Here is a 27,065-nt window from a genome sequence, read left to right as displayed (position 1 = left end):
TTCCATAGCATTTTTGTGCACTATATTCCAAACCGTCTGAAGCTGTACGATAGCTTTATGTAAGGAACAGCAAAAAAAACTGTTGTGTAATTATGCTGATAATATTCCCCTCCACTTTTAGTTCTTTAATCTTACTATTAAAAGTATCATAATCATTCTTAGAAGTTTATTGACCTAAATGCATACATGTAATTTTTCCAATACATTTTTACCTAAATTTATCAAAATTCATGAAACTTTCATTGAAATGACAGACTCCTCTTATCTTCAATCATTTAGTCTGCTTAAACACACCACTTTGTTACAATTGTCTGTGAGCTCACATTTAAATCTGCCTTCGTTCAGTTAACCAATAAATGGAACCAAATCTCACTTTGTCCCATAACAACCTTCTTAGTTCTCTTAGCTATGCATGACAAAACGCAAACCCTCCTACATTAAGGAACATTTATTTTTCCCATTCGTTAATTAAATACAGAGTGCAAATAAAGACTTTAAAATAACTGAACACTGAACATCGTACAAAGTTGGACAGTTTAGTACAGCTGGAGCTCTGCAGTCTGACAATCGGGTGCCCTAGAGAAGGACCACAAAGCTTGTCTTTAAACACCTACACGTATCCCTACAGTTCTGCAAAAATTACAGTTACACATTTAGTAATAACACCTTCAAATTATCATTGTGCTCGAATACACAGAAAAGAAAGAAAAAATCCACAATTCAACTCGATATTAAGTATGTCTGTACACAGAGCCACTCAACCAGTGACGGTGAATTGAAGCAATTAATTGACATGGCAGCAGGAGATTATATGACAGGCATGATTTTCATTTTCGTGTCACATTTTACAGCAGGAAATATGCACTGCAAAATAAAGCAGAGAGGAAGAGCACTGCAGAGATAGCAAGAATTTACTCAAGACTAGACTTCATGCACTTAAATCAGAAGCAATGGAAGAGAGAAGCACAGTGTGTGTCCCTCTGGTATATCTAATGCTCTACAATCGCCCACAAGGTGTTAGAATCATTGTTAGTTACTTATGCAGGGCTTCACCTGTGACTGGCAACAGTGGGAGGGGCGGGGGTGTTATTGGTGCCGTTAACTAACATGATGATCTTTTGTTGTTGATGCCTTTTTTTTTTTCTTTTTTTTTTTTTGAGGTGACATTGGCCTCCTGTGTAGTTGGGGTCCTTCAGTGCTGGCAAAGTAGTAGGTTTTACTGGCTATAGTGTTTACTCGTACAGAAGCGAAGAGTTTATTCCTTTTTTTTGGCACCAGGAACCTTCTCTCTAATCCTGAAAAGCAAACCCAAAATTAGGCAGGTTCATATAATGTAAAAATAAATATTTATACAGAACTCACTTTCCCATTATCGAGTTAACCTGGGTGCGCACCAGTCCTAAGTACTGATCAATCTGTGTCTGAAAGGGAGAAAAAGAGTGTGAGGATTCACCATACACAGTATGGATGTCAAAAGAATAAATCCATAATCAATTTTTTTACTAACTACTTTAATAATATATTGGATTTCTTTCTTAATTCTGAATTATAGGAATAACTTCAAAATGAAAGTATTAATTTACTGTAGCTTTTTTAAAATAAAGTTGAACGTTTTATAGCATACTATCACAAAAAAAAATTTACTGAGTAGCATGATATTTCACTGTTATAGGAATCAGTATCCTAAGTTCTGATTTTGTGGCAAAACAGACCCTAAAAAAGATAGTTGTGGGGATTGGGAAAACATTACCTGGTACTTCTCGTAAACCAGTGGCACGGTAAACATGGAAACCACCGCTAAAGAGAGAAAGACCAAGGAGAGATAGAGTCAGGACAGCGGAGCTGCGCTCCCATAATGCTGTGTGATGACACTTAATTAGAGTTATTTGAGGTTATAACACCTTAACCTACAGCAGTGTGTCTGTGTGTGACATGGAATTTATTGGGTGCAAACGCATAGCACAATAAAACTGTTGAACATCTCTTAGAAAATCATTTCTTCGTTAAGAATCGGCACTGATATAGGATAAAGGTTATCAACTTTTCATTTAGAAATTCTAGCTGACTCCACCCACTGGAGGAAAAATGTGTACTGTGTATAATAATTGTAATGTTTTCAGTTATTACTGCTTTTTTCTGTATATTTGATCAAATAAATCAAACCCAAGTGACTCATTTACAAAACATTAAAAAATCTTACCAAACTTAAACTTTTGAATGGTAGTGTGTTTGGCTGTTTTCTTACCCAGAATCAACAGGGTCAGGCCATTAAACAGAGCTCCAACATAGGTCAACAACCACATCAATACTGCAAACTAAACACACACACATATGTAAAGTCAAATTATCTTCACAGCTTTTAAATCTTTAAAGGAGCACTCGGTAACTTTTCCCACTTTCTAACAAAATTAACAGCACTTACATATCTTTAAAATGATGTAAACCTACATTACTGGCCTAAAACTGCTGCTTTATTCTACATTGGGTGAGCGCCACGCCTGGTTTAAAATCACATGAGCTGAATGCATCCTCAAAAATTATTGGCCACTTTTGGTTCCAAAATATGCCTGCAAATAGGTATTTCCTGTAACTGAAATCTTTTGTGTAACACTCAATGCCATTAGGTTTCAAGACCACTGTTCATCCAATGAAACAAAATTATAGAGTGCACCTTATCACGAGTTTCACATTGAAATTGCAATAGTATCACAGAAAATCAGGGAAAGAAATATTCAGGAATGGAATGTTTATCAGCTAGCATGTTTTCACCTTTATGGAATCGACCAAATCCTGAACCAGGAACAGCCTGCGAAGCTCCTTCGTGGTTGAGTTGATGTACAGCTGAGTCTTCTCCACATACTTACTGATCTGATCTCCAGAGAGAGCAATCTCAACCTCCAGATAGGCCCTGACAAGAGAGAAGGCATGAGAGTGAATGAACCGATTCATTGCTCAATATGTACAGAGGTGAAAGACACAAACTGAGTCCTGGACTAACTTGAAGGGGTGGCCCTCGTCGGTTTTTTGCACTGCCTGCAGAACTGATTTGTAGACTCGGAAACTGATGGTGGCGGAGAGGACAGCCAGAGCGAGATACGCTATGACACTCACCACGCTGAACTGGGTTAAAGAGAACAGCAGCAGCAACACACTGCCGAACACCAGCCCGGACTGCTTCACATCCCGCCAATGTAACAGATCTACCACTGAAGAGGGGGAGAAAAACAAGTAGAAGTGTGATTAGAACAAGAACCAATTCAGTTCTTACAGTATGTACGTTTGTGCACAAATTTTACAGTGAGAAATTACAGCATGAGCCTGATTGGTCAGCATCAATCACAGGTTGCAAGTCTCTCTACACTTGTCATATTGTAATTCGTCTCTGGAAAACATTATTTACGTAGCCATCACAAAGCAGCGGTTTAGTATTTGTTACACTTATGTAATAGTCAGCATTGGCCATTTACTCATCACTACTAAAAGAAGGTCTCATTCACTATATGTGTACATGAAATATGACATTCCTGAAGAATCAACCTTTATTTCTATAGCACTTTATACAATATAGATTGTGGCTTCACAGAGATAAACAGGAAATAACAGAAGCAACTATGAAAACTCTGCTAAGGAGATTTAGATTCTGCTGTAAAGCAGCTCTCAAAGATGATTGTGTCATTGTTTAGCTTAAGTTGGTTAAGAAAAAGAACTGTGAAGTTAATCGATCAGCTATAGGCAGCAATGATATTAATCTCAAATCATTTCAGTGTTGATTTAATTTAAGTTTAATACCAGTGTCAATGTTACAAGATGTGATTCAGCTATAAAGCAGCTCTACAGAAAAAAGAATGCCACTGTCCAGCTTAATTCAGATCAAGTTCTGGAAGTCAGTGGTCATATAGATTAATTACTTAAAGTTAAGTGTCTTTCAGGACCTAACTAAGCAAGCCAGAAGGTGACAGTGGAACCCTGTCAGAAATTTCAATTTGTTTTATTCATTTCAATAATTGTGACTTTTACAGGTCTGGAAATCAATTTAAAAATTCTGTTTTGAAGTTCTTTCTTGACTGTGTACATCGTGCCTTTTCCATGAAGAGAAAATGTGTAACCTTGAGGCTATCAGTTCACACCTGTCTACCTCCCACTGCACCTGTTGTCAACTTATCTAACCCTAACCATCTGTGTGCACACACTGTACTGGGTTAATTATTGCTATTGGGTAAGACAGTTCAAATAGTTTTTATCAGAAGTGCTGTAATATAATGACCACACAAAGTGAGCTATGAGCCTTCACCATACTTTCATAAACTTTTAGAAATATAGCAGTGGAATGGAAAGGTGCAAGAAGGTTACAGCTTTTTTATTGCAGGTTTGGTTTAGGCAAGTACTCAATACATAGAATGGAATGGGTAAAAGGCAAAACTTTAGGTTACTACCATAACCCCGGTTCTCTGATGACATGTACCTAACAAGAACCTAGTCTATGGTGAAATTATCATCACTCAACCTAAGGGAGATCAAATTATTTTTACAGTGTCACATCACATGTATAGACGTGTACCATCTTAAGTTACAGTGGTAATCCCCTTTGGCAAAACCTAATGTTAAGTGTCTTGCTCAAGGATCACCATTCACAGTTCAGACCTTTTAGTTACTGGCCCCAACATGCATCTCATAATCATTTAGATAAGAAATTGTACAACTAGCATTTAAACCTACAAAGTAGTCCCACTGTTCTCAAGGAGCAAGTCATTTACCAAGTACTGGGAGCATGCAGTATATGCATTAAACAGATTGAAACCAAGCACACTCAATGAACAAATTTAACTTACAAAACACAATGCTCTGTCCTGCGCTAAGAGTCAAGCCTTTCTTTAAACATTCTGGAACTATTTGCTATTGGTATGCTATTGGTATGAATCTGACTGATGATGAAGAAATAACATATAAGCTTTCTGTGTAATAATTAGCAGGCAAATATCAGTGTGGTAATCATTACAGTACAGGATGCTGATTGATCAATATAGACTCTCTTATAAAAGCCTCTTATACTCATCAAAGCTGCATTTATTTGATCAAAAACAATGAAAAAACTTTAATATTATGCAATATTACAATTTACAATACCAGTTTTTATTTTTTATTTTATTTAAATGGATTTTCAATACATAACTTATTCCTGAGATGTCAAAGCTGAATTTTCAGTTGCCAATTTTCAGTGTTACATGATCCTTCAGAAATCATTCTATAAAATGCTGATTCATTGCTATTAAATGACCAATTTCTTAAATCGTACTGGTCCCAAACTTTTGAACGGTAGTGCATATAGCAAAAACAATGATCCATTCATTTTGACCCATCCATTTGGTCACACGAAAAGAATTTCTTTGCATTCTTGTATGCAAGTTCTTTCTAATTATTATGATACTTCACAACCAATCAAGTGTGTAACTGCTGGAAGAAAACACATTCCACCTTTCCATCACCTCTCCAGCCAAATATCATAAAGACAACACAAATAGAACTTGTTGCCATGAGAACCAGCAGACTGAGATCTCGGAATCAACTCTTCAGTTTCTGCGGCAAGCGTGAGCTCACTGTAACTTCTGTATGGTTTCTTTTTAAACACCTGTATTTTTACACCTTCTGCTGCTGCTTCAGAAGAAACCGTTACACACTCACGGAAGCTGGTCTGTCACACTCTGCAGTCCCCTGTGTGATTCTCCCATCAGTCCCGCTGGGCTAAATTTAGCCTGGCAGAGCTTAGAGGAGGGCAGAAATATCGGCCATTTTTATCTGGATGAAGTGCAGACTATATATTTGACAGATCGTTGAACACACAGTCAATTATTTATATGGTCTCTAATCAATAATAATGGAAAACAAAAAATACAAAAAAACTTGAACATTATTAAACTATAACCCTTTGATGGTGATACTTCCCTGCTCTGACAAATCCTTCAGTTAACTGACTCTTTAAATAGAACAAGACTAAAAATAGCAACGTTCACGCTCTTTTTCCTAACACACACCTTTAAGTATTTACTTAACTAAAGCAGACTGATTTAAGACTATTGTTTAAGGATATCCAGTAGTTAGGTGACTTAACACAGAACATATGGACATTAAAGCATCACTAAATTTACTTCCATCCATCAAAACAAGTGACATCTGTAGTTAATTCCATCACTATAAACAAGTCTCTGAGATTCCTGATTTTTATTCTAAAACACCAAAGCTAGCAGAAGACAGAGAGAGCTACTGACCTGAACCACCCATGACTGCAAGAACAGCAAGAAAAAGAGAGAGAGACAGTGAGTGGGAACACACACAAAAGCAGAGAGAGAAAGACAGTACGAGAGGGAGGGGGACCGGCTGATACCACCATTGGCTAATAATGGACACACACACCAACCACACACACATTCATACAGCACACAGGGTGACAAACAGCCCAGACTGAAACACAAACATAGTCAAAAATCACAATTATGTGGGACCCTTTCGCAGAACCTAATTAATCCACATTGTTTCAAACGTCCTACTGTATGTTGCTAGTGTGTGTGAGAAGAAAAAAAAGGGGGCAGCAGTGGTTGCTATAGCTACAGTGTTCCAGTTTCCTTTACACACACTGCTTAGGGGGCCAGCTTAAAATAAGAAGGTGGGGGGGGGGGGGGGGGGGGTAATTGTGTGCGTGTGTGCTGCCGCTTAAATTTCGGAGTGTATTTATAGCATCAGAAGATGCACATCCAGCTTGACAACCAGGCAAACATTATATCCAGCCATTCACTTCCTGAATGAAAGGTCATTGCCACGGCCAAGGGCCTATATGGAGTATGGCAGTTAAATTCTGGAAGTAAAAATCAGATTCTTTTTTTTTTACTTAGATTAACAGACTGTGACGAGTGGGGCGGGGCCGAGGGACGTGGGAACGAGCGAGGCCGGTGGAGTGATTGGGAAATGAACGACACCTGTTCGACCCACCGGTCTTGAGTCCCACGGAGGAGATGGAAGGATATAAAACAGGAGCGACGACAGTGAAGGACGAGAGAGGACCAGGCCTGGGCTTTATTTTATGTTTTGGTTTTTATTTTTGCGCATCAGTCGTCCGTGAGGGGCTGATGCGCTGTTTTGAGTTTATTTTGATTATTAAAGTTTCATTTTGATTGTCCGCCGGTTCCCGCCTCCTCCTTCCCGATGATTATGGAGTTTTGATTATTATAGTGGTGCCGAAACCCGGGAGAAGGAGGGACGTGCTGCTGAAGATCCCTCGCCGCTGTGGTGAATCCGCGGTGCCATCGAGCAGGCGAGGAGGGTGCCGCCATGGACGCTCGAGGCGGTGGGCTGGAGTGAGTTGCTGGGGATGGGCGAGCTCGCAGCCGGACGCCCGTGATGTGGAGGGGCAGCTGCCGTCCGTGAGGGAGCGGAGGAGTCGGCGCCGTTCGCCAGGGGGCCGGAGCCTGCTGCCATCCGCCAGAACAGGGAGGAGCAGGGAACGGGGGACTCCTGCCGACTGCCCAAAACCGGAGGAGCCGTCGCCGTCCACCGGGCGGCGGAGGAGTGTCGTGCCGTCCGCCGAGGGCCATCCAGTGCCACCGCCAGGCACCGCGGAGGAGATCACCCAGCTGGTGGAGGGCCGAGCAGCAGTGCGTCTGGGAACCAGAATTTGTTTTTTGTTTTTATTTTCTCTCCCCTCTCTCGTCTCTGTCGCTCCTCCTTCCATCTCCTTTTCTCTTGCCTCGTCTGTCCTACCCCCAGGTTCCCAGAGGTCAGCGGTCCCCCTGGAGGGAAGTGGGGGGGGGGTAGAGCACAGTCTCTGGAGTACCCCCCAGCCTGCGAGGGGCGATGGGGGTATGTGACGAGTGGGGCGGGGCCGAGGGATGTGGGAACGAGCGAGGCCGGTGGAGTGATTGGAGATGAACGACACCTGTTCGACCCACCGGTCTTGAGTCCCACAGAGGAGATGGAAGGATATAAAACAGGAGCGACGACAGTGAAGGACGAGAGAGGACCAGGCCTGGGCTTTATTTTATGTTTTGGTTTTTATTTGGGCGCATCAGTCGTCCGCGAAGGGCTGATGCGCTGTTTTGTGTTTATTTTGATTATTAAAGTTTCATTTTGATTGTCCGCCGGTTCCCGCCTCCTTCTTCCCGATGATTATGGAGTTTTGATTATTACACAGACTTAATAAAAACAGACTAATTGTGAGCTATAAGGTTGTTAATCAATGGCATACAACTTTTTTTTTTTATATAATTGTGCTCAGCAGCACAAATCCTGGTGAAAAACATTAGCAATGGTTCTGCAAAAAACGCCAAAAAACCAAAACAAGTTGCAAAACTTCAAGCAAAATTATCTAGCTAATCTCACTACACTCTCAAACTACTTAAATGTTCTTATATGTATGCAACAGTTGCAAATTATGTTGTTTCTACTGTATATACACAACCAACATCTTTAAATCAATATGTGTCCATATTTTGTGTTAATTTTAATTACATTCCCAGTTTGTATTTATTTTAATCATATTTCCAATGCTCCATGGGATTCTAGTTCATTCTCTCATTAAAGTTGTTAAGCACAGTCTTGTACCTCTGTCTTTTTATGTTAAAATAATATTTTCCTTCAAATCAAATTCATTATATAGTGATTCACCTGAAGCTGTTTGGCTTGATTCATGGCTTATAACTTTTAACTAAAGATTTTTAAAAATGCCTAAGGGAAAAATTTATAGGAACCAAGACAGCTGAAAAAGTTTGAGACTGAAAGCCTGAATGTTCAAAAGGGAAGGTTGAATAACTTAATATACTGTTGTAGCGTATCATAAAAAGATTGTCTTAATCAGCTAGCAAAATGCTAAAATGCATCCTGGACCAGAAAGGGAGCATGTGTGACTGCCTTAAAACCTTGTCTGAACTTCTGACCTTCATAATGCTCACGCATGGTGAGTTACTGCACTATATTCCCATTGGACACTTTATTTTTAATGTACATTTTCACTCCCAATCTGTCTTTGTTTACCTTGCTATCTCAATTAAAAATGAAAATGAAATGTTGTATGACTATTCTGCAGAACACAAAATAAGATTTTGAAGAATGCTGGAAACCAACATTTTGGTTACCCCTGACTTCCACAGTATTGACAAAATGTAACAACTTAACAGTGCCTTAGTCTTCCCTAATAAACATGAACACTGTTTTTGTCACATTTTGTGCCAGTTTAAGTTTTAATTAGGGTTGGTAGTATCTTACTGGTTAATGATCTGGGCTGATGACACAAAAGTCTCAAAAATAGGTGACCCAGGCACCAGAGTTACTGCAATCACAATCCTGGTACTCGTATATATATATGAAGAGTTCAGATGCAAAAGCCTCTAAAGTGCGATCTGAAATTTTCATCTAAAATTAGGATTTTTATCAGGCTCCTATATTTATGTTCAGTTATTTCACTTTAATAGACTGGAAAAGGACCTGCACATTGCCATTAAAGTAAAATGACTCCACCTAACCATAAGAGCTTGCTAAAAATCCTAATATTAGATAAAAATTTCAGATGACACTTAGAGGCTTTTGCATATTATATATATACAAACAACTAAACATCTATACTGAAATAAATATGCATTTTCCATTCAAAGGTCTACTAAACTAAACCTCAATATCCCAAATCAAGTATATTTCAGGTACATCTACCACTTCATATTTTACATATACTGTGCTTGCTTTTGTAAAATGTCATCAGGAACAATATTCTGTCCTGGCTTTAGAAACCCTGTTGTTTTATCCATTATTTAGCAAATTATTTTATTTACTTGCTTCTATTTACTTCTTACAGACAAATATATGGATGAGTTCAAATAAAACACTTCCTTCAGGTCTGTGAGTGGTTTAAAAATTCAGCACTGAATGTTTTATATATTTATGTGTTGATTTATGCATGTCTCTGGGTGGAAGAGAATAACAGTAAGATGGGTCTAGACTCCAGAGAGTTTATGAATCATCAAAAAACAAGAAATGGTTTTCATAGTGATGTCATACAATCATGCAGAGAAAATGTGATGTCATACACATATCACATATATAATAGCATAAACATAGAGACAAACTGAGTGGAGTAAAAATGTATTTGTGCTGTTAAATGATCATGCTAGGAATAGATTTAAGACATGTCTTCTATGAATTAGTTTAAAAGGTCCTAAACATATGTAAGAAGAATATAATATAAATCCACACGTGGACTTCTTTTTTACTTGGCCCATACCAAAACAACCACCCAGAATGCTCTTTCAACGTCATTAGAAACCACTAAGAATGGCTTATACTGAGAATACTGTAAGGCCAATTATAATGTTGTGAATTTTGCATCTAGTTACAGACAGTAGTTTCAGCAAACACAACCATACACATACTGTAGCTTTACAAACACAGACTGCTAACACTCACACAATGCAGTCCCTATAAATAGAGTGCCTGCACTCCCTCCCAAAACCATTTATCAATGTGGACATTTAAATTGTGCCTGCCAGATTACTAGAACAGCCTAGAGAATCCTGTTTGTTTTTCTTTTAAAAATATCCTAGCTCACAATTTCTGAGTCTCGCATGGCCTCGCTCTATCGTTCTCCAGGTATCATGGATGCCTGTTGAAGGGAATGATGTAATCAGGATGGGTGTGACCTGGTTGCTATAGCGACAGCCTCATCCAGCGCTACTGTAACCGCGAATGAAGATAAAAACAACCTCAACTCCGTAGCAAACGAAGCCTAATCTAACGACACAGCGGGGTTACGATATCAGCGTTACTGTGAAGCAGACAGACCACCTACCGTCCCTCATCCCAAAACAAATGCTTCTTCCCTCTTCTCTTTGTCCCACCGGCGCAGAGACAGAGGTTTCATGTAAAACCAAAACCTAATACACGCTCAAATATACAGCATGAAACACACAAAGCGTTGTAAAATAAGTACCATAAAGCACTGTTTTATACAGACAAACACGAAATCTGTACCCTGCCCTCTCCAGCTGCTCCAGGTGCACTCTTTCTTCCCTTTATCCATGTTTGTCGTTTCTCTCGCTGATGTCGTCTTTCTCGTTTGCCTTCGCAGATCTTATATCTCCCCGTGAGTGACCCACTATCTCACGCGTCCAAACGGCATGAATAGCCAGCAAGGAGAGAGCAGAGGAGAGACAAGCTACTGCTGCTCAGTGAAGAAACGGACAGAGAGAGAGAGGGAGAGAGAGAGAGAGGAGCTGCTCTGCTGGATGAAACCGTAAACACTGCAGCCTCCACCGCAGAGAGCGGAGCGTACCATATGCAACGCCTGGGGCGTGATGGGGGATTCAGATCAAAGAGGCCCCACCCTAAAGCTAAAACACTGGCGAGGTCACGTGACCACGTTGGCATTGTTGTCGGTTCAAAATGGGCGGAGTCTGCTGGGTTTTTATCTTGCTTTTTAATTTTATTTGCATTCAGACTTTAAAAGAATAGGCTAACATATGTGGAAATATATACCTTTATATTATCCTTATCCTTATCACGGTTAACGATGAATAAATAGTAATTCAAGATTATAGTGAAAATTATAGTTACATATTATTAATATTCTAATTGCAGAGAAACAAAGACTAAACAAAAGAGAAACAGAGAAACAGAAATAAAAAAATAAGGCTGCCCTCTCCGGAGGTCGCATTCGAAAGCTGCATACGTCATCGAGGCTTTCTCATTTCAGAAAAGCATTATGGCACTCCGAATGCGACTTTCTTTCACAGGAATTCGTCAGAGGATGCATGAGGTGTGTCCTTCGCTGCTGATAACCCACAGTTCTTTGCATAGCCGTAAACAATCGTCGTTAATTTGAACAGTGCCGGCTGATGTATGGTACACACACAAGCCCAGTGTGGTGTTTACAACCAATCTTAAATCGCCTCCGGTAAAAACGGATAAACTTTGTAATATCCTCCTATTTTTTTCTCTCAATAAGATTGTTGCAGTACTCAAACATTGAGCAAAATAAAACAAGTAAAAAAATCTAATTACTTTTCAAATTTAGAAATAATTTTCCTTAAAGTCATTTTTATCTAACATTTCATTGTATTGTGAGAATGCAACAATGCTCTAAATGTGTTGGCATAGCACCGTGATACTTCCTACAGAGGATGCGACCACCGGAGGGCACAGCCTTTATAAATGAGACACAGATGTTTTCAGGTATTTCAACAACAAGAGTCGACGCAGGAAATGAATACTTGTGCATGCGTTCATGCGTCGGTACGTGTGAGTAGGTCTGCTATTCGATGATTTCAGTCTTGGCCACTGATCTATAATAGAGAAAAATAGAGAAAATATTATTATATTATTATATCATATATAGATCAGTGGTCTTGGCTTATTCATTTTCATCATCTTCTTCTATTTCCCTAAGCATCTTTTCTTCTCTCTAAGGGCTCACCACGATAACAGCTTATGCTTCCTCTCTCCCGTGTTACCATGGCAACAGGCTGGTCTGTGCTGATCCAGGTTGTCTCAGAATCGGAATGCAATGTATAACGTTGTTGTTTTGATGTTTTAATATCACCACATTAAAAACATCAACCTGTTCACACGAAGACATACTCCAGCATTACTGTGATCGGTTGGTACTGTTCTTATGAAGTTTTTCAATGATAAAAACCCATAGACTGTATAAAAACCTAAAGCTGTGTTACATGAACCGGCGGTCTCTCTCGCCCTCTGCAGGTGATTTACGGCAGCGCTGCCGTAAAGGCGTTGACCTCTTTTTCTAACATTCCAGAACCTTCGGTTTCAGTCACCATACAATGACTGGAATATGGGTTAAAATGCCGTTCACAACATAAGACTTACATATTGCCTATCATAAAATATCTTCGTCAGTTTATATGTAGCTGCCTGTAATCTTGTAATATACGAAATTAATAAAGGAAGAAATATAGCAAATACATTTTTAATCAACTGCTGTTCCTTCATTAAAAAAAACACTTCATAATGCTTGAATCATCATACATGCACTGTCCCCATTTTACAAGAGGATTATATAAAAACTGTTTACAACAAGAGAGTCTTCTTCTCTAGAAAGAACCACTTGAACCAAAACAGTTCATTTGTTTTAATGTTCATTCCTCCCACTGCTGTCACAAATTCATGTCACTCAGGTTCACATAAACACTGAGAAACAGGCTTACTCCTGAGATGAGCATGTTAAGAGCTGTTCTGGTTCTGCAGTCAACAGTTTCATAAACAACACACACTCCTGCTATGAATGTTCAAATAAAGAACTCCAGTTTTATTAATGGACCTACAGAAGATTTATTACGAGTAACAGCAGTGCGTTTCAGTTTAATGTTGTTTAAATGTGCAGCCTTAAAGGATTTAAAAAAAATAATAATAACATCAGATCTGTAATATCTTTTGGGTCAGTGTACACCATTGCTTGAGCTTTTTCGCGTTTTCCTTGTTATTTTGAAGTCATGTAAATAAACCACAGAGCAGTTTTTAAACCCACCACTAGAGGGAGATTATCCCCTTAATTCAGCCTCAGTCGACCCCAGAAAAGTGGATCTGTGTGCCTGGCAATATCAATGACTACACAAGCAGCGTGTTTGTACGAAGGAAATTCTCAATGAAATTGATTTCATACCAGCTTTCAAGGGACCGGACCATGATGCACTCTCAGAAAAAAAAGGTACAAATCTGTCACTGGGACGGTATCCTATCAAAAGGTACAAAAATGCTAAATTTAGATACTAATATGTACACTTTAGGAACAAATATGTACATTTAAGGGTCTAAAATGCAAATACTGTAAGTTGGTAAATAAGTTACAAAGGTGTACATTTTGATAGGGTACCATTCCAAGTGACGGCTTTTGTACCTTTTTTTCTGAGAGTGTGTAATGTTTAATGTTCAAAAATAAATTCTTGTGAGTTTTTGTTATATATATATATATATATATATATATATATATATATATATATATAATAAATGAATAAAAGCATTTAATGACTAAATGGATGAATCTTAAACCTATGCTGCTTTCAAAATAATAAAAGATGAAGGCATCTTAGACAGGATGTTACACAAATACTGGCTGTTCTTTAATGCCTTACGTAAAGGCTGTCGATTGTGCTTTTGGACAAAGTCATTGTCTCTCAGGCTTTCCACCATCGAATCAAATTAGTCCTAGCAACATAAGCAGGCTTTTCTAATTAAACTTTTATGGAAAACACCAGCTGTGACAATAATCTGCTCAGCACTGCTTCCTCTGAGCATTGTAGAATTATGAATTGGCATGACTAGTACGCATTCAAAGAACAGATGATAAAGAATGAGAACAGTGAGCTGAGTTACAAAGTGAATCCAGAAAAATTGTGATTTAAATGAATATTTTGGATTCAATACAATAAAAATCAAGGTTTGTTTTGTTGACATAACAGAGGTGGACTCTTGTAAATCTGTGTTTCTGATTGATTCAGACTGTAATTCACTGTTTTGAAATATGTTATCATCTGTGCCTTACTGTATGTGTTTAATTCACTACAAGAGATGACTCTAAGAGTCCTTTGTGAATCTGAACTAATACACCACCCAATAGCAATACATTTATTTCCATTATTTTGTGGTTCATGTTTTTATTGCATCACACTGAAAACTGACTGTGAACTCGCATTCAACACTCCAGTGAAATATGACTTTTTCCTTTTGATTGGCATGACACTTTTGCAAAAGGAAAATGATTATGCTAATTAGATTATACTACTATTACATAAATTCTAAATGATCTACATAAATAAACTACTGATTACGTAAACTTGAGTTGCTTTTAAGCTGCTATGATCATAACATCTATTTAAAATGGTTTTTGTTTGAATGTGTTTTGAGGCGCCATTTGGTGATAAACAGGAGATGAGCTGGTACTCCCACATCATCACTTCATGACACTCACCACCTCTCATCACAGCTGTCAGGCAGTGGATGTTCTCTGAGTCACAGTGCTAATGTTAACTTGGTTCCAAACCTGCAATCATCTAGAACAGTGGTTCTCAAAATTTTTGACCCCCCCTATGTCCAACAAAATATTTGAATGTCCCCCACATAATCACAAATCAGAGATATTTTCACTGGCATTTTGCTTGTTGCCACTGGGAATGTAAACATAGTAAGGTAATTAAACATAATTTGTTTTCAATAAAAATAATAGTTACTGAGGGGGAAAATAAATATAATATCAGTTTGCATCTGGATTTTTTTGAGTTTTCAGCATATTCATTAAGCTTAATTGGAAGTTTGCTGAGCCTTGGTTGAGAACAACTGTCCTTAACTCTCTGGCTGATGTACTCTAAAAGCAGCCTTAGGATCTAAAAAAAATTTTGTTTACTGACTAATTGAAAAAAGTTACTGTCCATAAACATTTCTTAAAACTTTATTATGCATTATTTTAATTTTAAAATGTCTTTTTAAAAAAAAATTCTATGATAGAAAATTTAGCTAATCACTAAAGTGGTAAAGTATATCCATAGTGAGTTTTTACTTTAATTTTCTTCTTGGTGGCTTATGAAAAAACTCTAATAAAAGATGCCAAAAAAAAAAAAAACTTGGCCATCCAAGATAATAATAAAAAAAAATCTAAACCATAAACGGACATTACACCACAATAATCAGTGTATTGTAGTAGTATTTACAATTATATTATTTTTTAATTAGCTTTTATTTTTTATATTTTCACTTTTCATATTAAGTTTCAGTCATTTTAATATGATTTTTTCACTTATTTTGTGTTTGTTCTAATTAGCTGAAGTTATTTTTTTTCATCTAATATTTTATATTTTCTTTCTGTTATTTCAGCTTTATTTCAATTGACATGTTTTTTAATTAGTTATAGTTATTAATAGCAGTGCTGCTTGTAGGAAGAATAATGCAATGCTCCTTACCTTTCTGTCTGTCGATGCTTTGGAGGAACAGATCAGCCTCTTTCTCTGTTGTGGAACTCACAATACTGCTTTTGCTTTTATTCTCCTTCTCCTGACTGGAATGCTGTTCTGGAGTCACTGTAGATGTTCCCATTACTGCAGGCCTGGGTTTGGTGGACATGCTGTCCTCTGGTTGTGGCTTGGGCTTCTCAACAGGTATGACTTTCTCTTTTTCCTTCTCTTTTTCTTTTTCTGTTTCTCTCAAGGTGCTAGCTGGGGGGTCGGTGAACGTAGAGGCCGTAGCACAGGATGTCGTAATGGTCTTAGAAGACATGACGTCTGTGGTCAGGGGAGAAGATATTTCTGGAGGTTTTGGGGTAGAATATTCTTGCTCCCTCTTGGGACTTTCCTCAGAAGCTGATTCGATTAGCAGGTCGCTGTCGAGCTCTGCCTCCCTTTCCTCTCTTAACAGACTGTAGACTGGTGGGTTGCTGGATTGACCAAAGCCCCCTTTGGAACCCCCAGAGAGGTCAAATGGGTTACCAGCACTGACCTTGTTGGTTTGTGGCTTGTCAAATGGGTTACTAGCTTTATCAGTGGCAGATGTGTAGCTGGCCTGCTCAAATGGGTTGCTTGCTTGACTGAATCCGCCTTTTGTGGGAGGGGTCTTAGATGTCAGATCAAGTATTGGCGAATCAGGTTCTTCAGCCACTTGCTCAATTTCTGAATCTCCAGACTCATCACTGCCTTGAAGGTCTTGAGCCCAAGGGGATGAGGGTTTCGCAGAGCTCTTGATGTCCTGGGTTTCAGGAAGATTGGGATAAGAGCTGATGCTGCTGGAATCTTGGGTGGAGCTCACAGATTTCATTCCTGCAGGCTGGAACAGCACATCAGACGGAGACTCCCGACCTGGAAAAGAAAAAAAGTAACAGATATGTAAAAATTCAAGAACAACTAAAATATGAGAGAAAGATTATACATAAGTACATAAGTATTAATTATATACTGAAATAAATGGCAAAATTTTTAATGATTGGGTGGTATTAGAGGCAAGATAATATCACGCCTATATATCAGTATTTTTCTGCCTGCAATAATCAATTTACTTAACTAAATAAATCAAATAAAAATATATCTTTCTGTCTGTCTAGGCACCATACAGACGTTATTAAAGAATTTGCTGATTTTCTATCAGAGTTAGTGCTGGCTGCAGATAAAGTTTTAATTGTTGGTGATTTTAATATCCATGTTGATAAATGAAAAAGCATTTCTAGACATTCTGAGCTCTATTGGGGTTAAGACAACATGTGTCAGGTCCTACTCATTGTCAAAAATTATACTCTAGATTTAATACTGTCACATGGAATTGATGTTAATGGTGTTGAAATTCTGCAGCTGAGCGATGATATCTCAGATCATTATCTAGCCTTGTGTAAACTCCATATAGCTAAAATGGTTCATTTTACTCCTTGTTACAAGTATGTTAGAACCACTTATACCACAAAAGACTGCTTTGTAAGTAATCTTCCTGATTTATCTCAATTCCTCAGCATATCCGATAGCTCAAAAAAACTTGATGATGTAACAGAAACTATGGACTCTCTTTTCTAGCATTTTTTATATGGTTGCTACTTTACACTTAAGAAAGATTAAGGAAAACAGTTTCACCCTGTGGTATAATGTGCACACAAAACTAGATGTATTTCATGTTGCATGGCAGGAAAGTACCCTATCCTACAAAAAAGCATCGTCTTTTAGAAGAAAACAAACATAACCCCAGGTATTTATTCAATACAGTGGCTAAATTAACAAAAAATAAAGCACCAACAGGCACTGACATTTCCCAACAGCACAGCAGTAATGACTTTATGAACTACTTTAGTTTCAAGATCGATACTATTAGAGATAAAATTTTAACCAACCAGCCGTCGGCTACAGTACCACATCAGTGCACTATAGATCCCCTGAAGAACAATTCCATTTATTCTCTACTATAGGAGAGGAAGAATTGTATAAACTTGTTAAATCATCAAAACCAACAACATGTATGCTAGACCGTATTCCATCTAAGCTCCTAAAAAAGGTGCTTCCAGAAGTCATAGATCCTCTTCTGACTGATATTAATTTGCCATTGTCATTAGGATATATCCCCAAAACCTTCAAACTGGCTGTTATTAAGCCTCTCATTAAAAAACCACAACTTGACCCCAAGGATCTAGTTAATTACAGACCGATCTCGAATTTCCCTTTTCTGTAAAATATACTAGAAATGGTAGTATCCTCACAATTATATTTCTTTTTAGAGAAAAATTGTATCTTTGAGGATATCCAGTTAGGATTTAAACCATATCATATTACTGAGACTCCTCTCACTACAAATGACCTGCTCTTATCATATGATCATGGTTGCATCTCTCTATTAGTGCTACTGGATCTTAGTGTTGCGTTTGACACTATCGACCACAACATTCTTTTGACTAGACAAGAAAACTTTGTTTGCATTAGTGGAAGTGCATTAGCATAGTTCAAACTGTACTAATCTGACCGGCATCAATTCGTAGCAATGAGGAGGTATTATAACGATCACAAGTGCAGTATGGAGTAACTCAAGGCTCAGTACTAGGGCCATTACTTTTCACATTTTACATGTTACCCTTGGGAGACATCACCAGGAAACACAGTGTTAGATTTCACTGTTATGCTGATGACACTCAGCTTTATATTTCTTTGTGGCCCGGCAAAACATACCAATTTGAAAAACTAATGGAATGCATAGTCGATATAAAAAACTGGATGACAAGTAATTTCTCACTGCTAAATTCTGAAAAAAACAGAGGAGTTAAATTGGACCTAAAACCTCTGCATGTAATAACCTAGAACACTGTCTAACACTTGATGGCTGCTCTGTCAATTCTTCATCATCAGTTAGAAACTTAGATGTGCTATTTAATAGCAATATTTCCTTCGAAAGCCACGTTTCTAGCATTTGTAAAACTGCATTTTTACATATAATTGTGTAATATATTGTGACCTCTCAATGTCAAATGCAGAAACGTTAATTCATGCGTTCATGACCTCAAGGTTAGATTATTGTAATGCTTTATTGGATGGTTGTTCTGCACGCTTAATAAACAAACTCCAAAATGCTGCAGCTAGTGTTCTTACTAGAACCAGAAAGTTTGACCATATTAGCCTGGTTCTGTCAACACTGCACTGGCTCCCTATTAAACATTTTATAGATTTTAAAATCTTGCTAATTACTTATAAAGCCCTGAATGGTTTAGTATCTCAGTACTTGAGCAAGCTCTTATCGTATTATAGTCCTCTACATCCACTGTGCTCTCAAAACTCTGGCAATTTGATAATACCTAGAATATCAAAAACAACTGGAGGTGGCAGATCCTTTTCCTATTTAGTGCCAAAACTCTGGAATAATCTACCTAACACTGTTCGGGAGGCAGACACACTCTGTCAGTTTAAATCTAGATTAAAGACCTATCTCTTTAACCTGGCTTACATATAACACACTTACACATTTCTGTCACTCAAATCCGTTAAAGGATTGTTAGGCTGCATTAATTAGGTCATCCAGAACTGGGAACACATACAATAACACACAATGTACATCAAAAGAAAAATGGCATCTATGCTAATATAAGCCAGCAATGTCGTTGACTTGATTGCACAGATACTATTTAAACTGAACTGAGCTGGATGATGACATCACTGAATTCAATGATGAGTGTTAACTATTGTCCTTTTGCACTGAAACACTATTTTCCTATTTGATACTGTAAAGCTGCTTTGACACAATCTGTATAGTTAAAAGCACTATATAAATAAATGTGACTCAACTTTACTTGACTTGAATTGTCTATCTATCTATCTCTCTATCTCTCTATCTATCTATCTGTCTATCTTTCTATCTGTCTGTCTATCTGTCTGTCTGTCAGTTAGATGTTATTAGAGGCAAGACATATATTAATCTTTAACTTTTCACTTTTTAAGCTTTTTTAATTTTCAAACTAGGCGTGACAACTTTGCCTTTCTAATGAAAAAAAATTACAAATTGCAGTCTGCTTGCTACTTTAATTTAAATTAAATTCAAATACAGAAATGGATTTGGAAAATAAAAGGCTTTCTCAATTCAGTTTTGAATGGTGCAGCAGGTGCATAACAAGGGGAAGGGATCTACCTGTAGGGGAGTGGTTAGGGGAATGGTTAGCTGAGGAGGCTGCGCTGTCATCCTCTGGTTCTGACAGTGTTACAGTGGGAAGACCCTGCTGACCGAAACTGAGCACGCTCTCTCTTTCGAACATGCCCGCTTGTGGAGACACTCTCACCGGCTGGGACTCTGTCGTAACGGTGATCTTTACAGGACTGGCACTCTGTGGCGTTTCCATCCTATGGTAAGATTGGTAATCTGCCATCTCTTCATCTGAAGGATCCTCCACGTACGGGAATGTGTGCTGCCCACCGGCCGAACCCTGACTCTTCACCTCTGTATCTTCAGATCCAAGGGGGCTCTTCTCCAAATAGCGACCCAGATCGAAGGGGTCATGGCTGGATTCTTTATTTTCCTTTTCATCAATCTTAGGCTTGAAATCCTGAATAATGTCATCTTCATCTTCTTCTTCATCATCTTCGTCATCTTCATAGCCAGACACGAGAGGCTGCTGCTTGTTCTTGGCATTTCCCACACTACCAAAATCACAGAGGTCATCCCCCATATCCATGTAGCTGTAATGGTCAGTCTTGTAGGAGCCCTGCAGGGTCGTATGATGGTCTGAGGGGTCACCTGGGGTCATGCCGATACCGGAGTCAGTCCCGGTAGGAGCAGGTGGGGAACGGTTGCCCTCAGTGGAGAAGATAGAGGCACCATCATTAAAAGGATTAGAGGAGGACTTTGAGGAAAGCAGAGAGGTGTACAGATCCCCCTCTCCTGATGATGACGACTTCATAAACATGTCAGACAGAGAGTCACCTAGAGAGAGAGAGAGAGAGAGACAGAACATAAACATTTTATTAGTAATTAATGGATGGGAAAAAATGGAAATGGAAAACTGTTTTTTATTTTTTACTGAATTATTTATTTATGTTTGTGGTAAAAAAAAAAAAAAAAAAAGATTGGATGTAAAATATTTTTAATGGGATTTGTTTCCATTATTGGCTCTTGAATGTGTGCATTTGTGCTGATGCACATAAAACAACAATAAGAATAATGTTTATTCATATGATTATATATATTCAAAGATACAATTCTTTTTTCAAAAAGCAAAAATGCATGATATGGTATTCATGGATTCTAGTAATCCCTTGTGATTTTTGGGTGGGGCATGAATGTAGGGTCTGAGCCTGAATAGGTTAACTGTTATTTAATATATTTGTTTAGATAAAAATTTATTTGCATAGAATTCACTAATGGCAATAAAACATAAAATATCATAAACATATATGTTGAAAGAGCTATTTATATAACACTTTAAAGCACATAGATGTTGACTCCCTGCTGAGCCCTGTGCAGGAACCAGAAGTCTGATTTATTTATATATGTAGATGCTCATGGACTTTTAGAGTAGATTTAGAGCATATTTGGGCATCTGTATATGAAGTGAAGAAAAGACAATAGACAAAGACATCCCCACACAGAGAAAAGACACAAAGTAAAAGAGCTTAACAATCTATGCAGAGAATAAACATGAAAGTCGGTTATTTTTTCAGAAGTGATGTAAATCTGATTCCCACTGGATTAAGACGAAAAGCAGATAGTAAGTTTGAACATGTAGTGATATTCAGATTGGTTGGATACTGTGAACATACACAGCTGGCAACATCTGCTCTGTCTCTGTGAAATGAGAGTCTTAAGAGGATTAATGAAAGCTGGACAACAAACCCTGCGACTGTTACATCTCCGATAACACATGCACATCAGCCTGTGCTAAAATTACGGAAGGAAATAACATCATAATGAACCAATGGCCGACTGCAAATTGGGGAAAGGAATGATATGATTCAAAGATCTATCATGCCATCTTGCTGTCTGCAGCTTACAGACAGCTGTCTACTAAGACAGCATAGCAGTGTTGTTATTGTTGACTAAAATAAAACTGAAATATTACAAGTCATCTTCAGCAATTGAAATAAAGCTGAGATAAAATATAAATGTTAGATAAAAAAAAAACTTAAACGAAAAATAATGCTGCCTTGGCAACTAATAACTATTTACAAAAACTAAATTTGAATTAAAAATAAATTAAAACTAAAAAATATTTAAGAAATTCAAAATTGTAAATAGTACTGTATAAAACATATAATATATAATATTGCAGCATGAAATGGAACCAAGCAAGTAGCAACTTTTATGTGGCAGGAGACTCAACTCAACAATAATGTTTGGCATTAGTATGTTGCTAAGCTCATAACCCAATACTAAAATATAAAAATATATCTCACATACAAATAGTGGGAAAAAAACTTTTCAATCAGACAAAACTGTTTTCATAAATCCTTTTCAGTACCGAATTAAGCATGATTACATTTATTATCAATATATATCTCTCTTCCTCCACCAACTTTGATAGATCTTTAACACTGAAAAGTGCATTATGGAATGCACTAAATGTGGCAATATCAGACAAATGTGTGTTTATCTGTATTCAGTGACAGCCTGTTTTTTCAGCAACCTTGGTTCTGGTATTTTTCACATTCATTTCAACCAGATGTTTAAAAAATTCTTCAATACAGAATTCTAGGCTACAGACCAAAACGTTCTTTGACAAAGACAACATTTGTTTTATGGGTGTGGCTGCATTCGATATAACATCCTTATTGTACCATTTAAGCTATATATTTATATAGTTAGAGTAGTATGCTATTCTGAATTCAGCCAGTGACTCAATCACGTCATTTGCAATGCTTGCTTGGAGTAGGCGGACACTGCTGAGCTCTTTTGGCAAGACTCACATTTCCATGGTAACAGTGACTTCTCTGATTGTTGGAGGATTATGGGTAGTGTAGTTCTTTACCAGAAATTAAAGGGACAGCAGGCTCAAACATTTACATATTGTGCTGACTCTCATACCATCCAAAACTTTCTTTCTTCTGTGGAATAGCAGACAATAAATAAGTACTGTTTTGTGGTATATACAATGAAGGTAATTGGTTTCCAATGTTATTTGGACTTCTTTTTTGTTCTGTAGAATAAATAGAGTCATACAGGTTTAGAATGACATGAAGTTGAGGATATGATAAAAACATTATTTTACAATGAAGCTGAAATCACATTGACAATTTTACAGCCTCAAAATTCTAAGTAGGTTTGTCTTGAAAGGTTTATACAATTCATTTCTCTACAGTGTCGCACTCTATTCAAGTTGTCCTTGTATGCTGCCTGCCTTTGGCTGAAAGTGACAGAAGGAATGGTCTTTTCAAATTCACCCTGAACTGTTTGTTGATCTCGCTCGGCCTCTCTCTCATGCCCGAGTGACTTTGTGAATGCAGACAGACAGTACACACCAGCATTCCTCCTCGTCTAGGCCTTTCCCCTCAGCGCATTAGACAGGCAGACAGAGAGAGAGACAGACAGTCAGAAGTGGATTGTGGTGGACATATTGACATGTGTGAGTGATGTTACTGGTGGTACAATCAGAGTTACGGGATTTCTGTTGTGTTGAGCCGTTTACCACGTGGACAGATCTTTTTTCAGCCTGTATTTATATATCTGTGAGCTCACAGGCTTGGCTACTGTAAAAAAGACTGTGGGATGTCTCACTCTCACTCAGCCTATAAATAGACCTCCCTCTGTTTATTTAAAAAGGGAGAATGCTAAAGACGAAGCCAACTACAGCCCAAACCGACATTGTATGAAAGACAGGAAGAGAGCGAGGGAGAGAGAGAGAGAGAGAGAGAGAGGGAGGGAGGGAGAGAGGGAGGGAGAGGAAGGGAAGAAACAGGAACCTTAACATAGCTAGAGTGTGAAAGAGAGAAAGAATCTTTGTGCGAGTGCTTTTACATGTGTTTCAGAAAATATGTGTATTTGGGCTTGTGTCCATGAGAGGAGGAAAGACTTTGTGTGTGTTTTTGTGTATGTGCAAGAGTGTGTGTTAAAGCTAACCAGCGCATGGGGGAGCTGAGGGATTTCAGGCCCTGCCTCATGAATATTTGAGCATGTGCATGGGCGTATGTGTGTATGCAGTTTCCCCATAGCTAATAATAGCACTCTATTAACCATAACGGCTGTTCAATCAGACTCTTAATGGACCAAAGAGCACCTGCAGAAGCAGAAACGGACAATTAGCCACAGAAAAAAGCCATGAAACTGGGCTGCGATGGACTTCCGTATGAAAGTTTGAAAGCATGCGAGTGTATTTCACCTTATGTATTTTACATGCTATGTGTGATAGGCTCTAGTCACATGTCTCCACTCTGAAAGGGTTTCTATAGATACATCGCTACTTTATCTGTCACATTGATCCACAGAAACACTAAAAGCACATTAAACGATGCAGCATGTGGTACAATTAAAGTACGACTATGAGTGCTTGGATGTCTGTCTCTGAACCTACGATCATGTACACTTCCTTTATGAAAATGTTCTATGTTTTATTATTGTCTGGTATTAAATCCACATTATTGTCTGAGGTTTAGGAATCACGCTTTAAGACACCAGAACATCTCATCTAATAAACTCAGTGTTATTGTTTTGTTACGGTCATTTAGATTTAGCTTAGCAGCAGCTTAGAAATACTCAGAAAGTAAAAGTTCCCTGAAAAAATAAAAAAAATAAAATAGCTTTACAATGCAGGATATTGGATAATAATTTCTTGATGAGATGGTGTTCATAGCATCAAAATAAGGTTGAAGCAACATTATTTATGGCATTAACACAAACTTTACCCAACATGCTTCCATAAATGTTGACATCCTAAACTAATGAGTCTGGAACCTTTCTTCCACTCCTCTTTGTTTTGTTAACCACGCCATACTCAAGAAAGCTCTAATACACTCTCTAGTATCTATAATATGCCCTAAAATAGTGGTGCACTCAGTTATTTTTGTTTATGTATTAGGATCAGCCAATATGGTGGTCGTGTTTGAAATGTAAGCTTTTGTTTCTGTTGACTGTGAAGAAATGCGAAGTTCACAGTCAGCCACAACTATTTTATTCAGTATGCAAATGTCTCCAATAACAGGAGTTACCCAGACAAAATAAGCACTATTTGGCTGGTCATGTGATCTCAATATGGTGGCCCCCGAGACGGTGCTGCTCCATGTAAAATAGATTAGGCTACTGATGTTACTGGAGACGTCATTTAAGAGGATATCATTTTCAAGTACTACTCATTTATTTCTTTGTAGAACTTATTCCTTTGTGCACTTTTAAGGTCAGAGTCAACAAATCAGACATAAATTACAACATTACAGTTTATATAGAAATACATTCAATTGAATGTGAATGTCTTTTTTTTTTTTAGTTTATTGTACTACAGAAGGTTGAAACTCTCATTTAATGTTTTTAAATAGTTTTATGGTTTCATGATTTCTTATGATTTCAGTAATATGTCTTCATACAATCTGCTTACACCCCACAGACAGGCTAGGTTTGGGGTGGACCTTTTCCTTACAAAACACAATGTACGAGTTCATTACAAAACTGCCACCATGTAAACAGTTGACATTTTCTTAGACTGGGTTGGGTTCGGCTGTGAGTTTGAAGGATGTACTGCTGTTGTCACTACTGTATGAACTGTCATATTGAGAAGTTTTAATATAGTCTCGCTATGTCCTGCATGAAATAGTTTATTAGAAGGGTGGACAATGCCCAATTATTGAGCCATACCCTGTGATTTAGAACAGTGAGACAGACTGAGGAGAAAAGAGGGCAGAGAGACAGGCAGTGAGCACAAAGACAAAGAAATGATGATCATTGAACACACATCATGATCCTAAGAGTTCTGTCATCATGATTGCTTCATTCTAAACATCTTCATTCGCATCAGAGAGCAACATAAGAATGTTTTGTTTGTTTTACTGTGTGTGTCGTTTGTTTGGTCGTGTTATTTGAACTACCCCAGTTGCCTGGAGCGCAGCGTGAGTCTGTGTATGCAGAGACATCCAGGCGCTGTCACACCCATGGCCTGCTCTGGCTCTCTTCATTCATCAGCAACAGCAGCTTTTGCTTCTTCTTTTCTTTAATCGCCGGCACGTGCGTTGCCGCTAAAACACAATGCGTAATTATAAAAAGCATACATTTACCTGTAGATGCAGTTTCCATGGGAACGCCGCTAGCTTCAAAGGGATGGAATTGTTGCTTGGGCGCGTGCGGATCGTCCCGCATCTCGTCGAAACGGGGCCCCGCACTCCCAAACATCCCGTTCTTCTTCTCCTCCTCCTCCTCGAACCATTTTCCATCCAAACCCGGCCCCTCGCTCGAATTGGCGGACATGCTTGCAGTAATCGCACGCAGAGAGTTTGTTCAGAAGCGAGAACGATTGTGTGAGATCGCAGTAAGAAATTCTAAGATGTGACGCTTAATATGGCCGATCCTGACCGATGCTTCCCGTCTCGCAGCAGCGGAGCCAGTGGGCTTGATGTGCTCGGTTCAGTTTCTCGGAGCTGACGTCACTGTATCTGTGCTGCTCGCGGTTGACACGGATTGAGGACGGAGAGAGACATTCCGGTTAGAGGACGGTCCGTGTGCCACGGGCGTGGTTCTATCTACCTAACAGTACACATAATACGCACACTATATATATATATATATATATATATATATACACACACACACACACTTCAGCGTAAAAACACCTTCAGCGATAATAAAACCGTCCGATTCTGACTTTTAAAAAAAAATTGTGGACAGAAATTACTGAATTCGCAGTTGTTCCCAAGAATAATGTTCTTGATTATTTTGATTATGTATTATTTTATATTTGTTTGTCAATATTTATCCTCTATCCAGTTTATTACTACTACACAGTTTATTTTTTTACTGAAATGGTATAAAATTGGTTACATTTTTTTTATTTTTTTATTTCTTCAGAACAATTCGTTTCTTTTACTTCTAAATGCTCCACCCTTACCATTGGCTATCGATGTTGTGTTCTGAGGGTTTGGGATGAGAGAGATTTTTTCGTCTTCTCTGTT

The 27,065-nt window shown here is 38.2% G+C and overlaps 1 protein-coding gene across 3 annotated transcripts; it reads right to left on the bottom strand.

Annotated features, from left to right (window-relative positions):
• Positions 1-433: 433 nt before the first annotated feature.
• On the bottom strand, positions 434-26,647 carry rtn1a (reticulon 1a). Of its 3 annotated transcripts, XM_059566051.1 has the most exons (9): positions 26,175-26,647; positions 20,116-20,904; positions 15,942-16,829; positions 2,999-3,206; positions 2,770-2,908; positions 2,246-2,315; positions 1,751-1,797; positions 1,363-1,421; positions 434-1,295 (listed from the first exon to the last, which is right to left on the bottom strand). In XM_059566051.1, exons 1-9 carry the CDS (start codon positions 26,362-26,364, stop codon positions 1,256-1,258), a joined length of 2,430 nt encoding a protein of 809 aa, XP_059422034.1. In that variant the 5' UTR covers positions 26,365-26,647; the 3' UTR covers positions 434-1,255. The 3 variants fall into 3 exon arrangements, with proteins under 3 accessions (XP_059422034.1, XP_059422036.1, XP_059422035.1); XM_059566053.1 differs by lacking the exons at positions 15,942-16,829; positions 20,116-20,904; positions 26,175-26,647 and adding an exon at positions 11,005-11,305; XM_059566052.1 differs by lacking the exons at positions 15,942-16,829; positions 20,116-20,904; positions 26,175-26,647 and adding an exon at positions 6,264-6,354.
• Between the last annotated feature and the right edge of the window lie 418 nt (positions 26,648-27,065).

The sequence above is a fragment of the Carassius carassius genome, chromosome 14 (assembly GCF_963082965.1).
Source record: "Carassius carassius chromosome 14, fCarCar2.1, whole genome shotgun sequence".
Lineage (NCBI taxonomy): Eukaryota > Metazoa > Chordata > Actinopteri > Cypriniformes > Cyprinidae > Carassius > Carassius carassius.
Note: the sequence above shows the minus strand (reverse complement) of the source record. Positions and strands in the feature narration are given on the sequence as shown.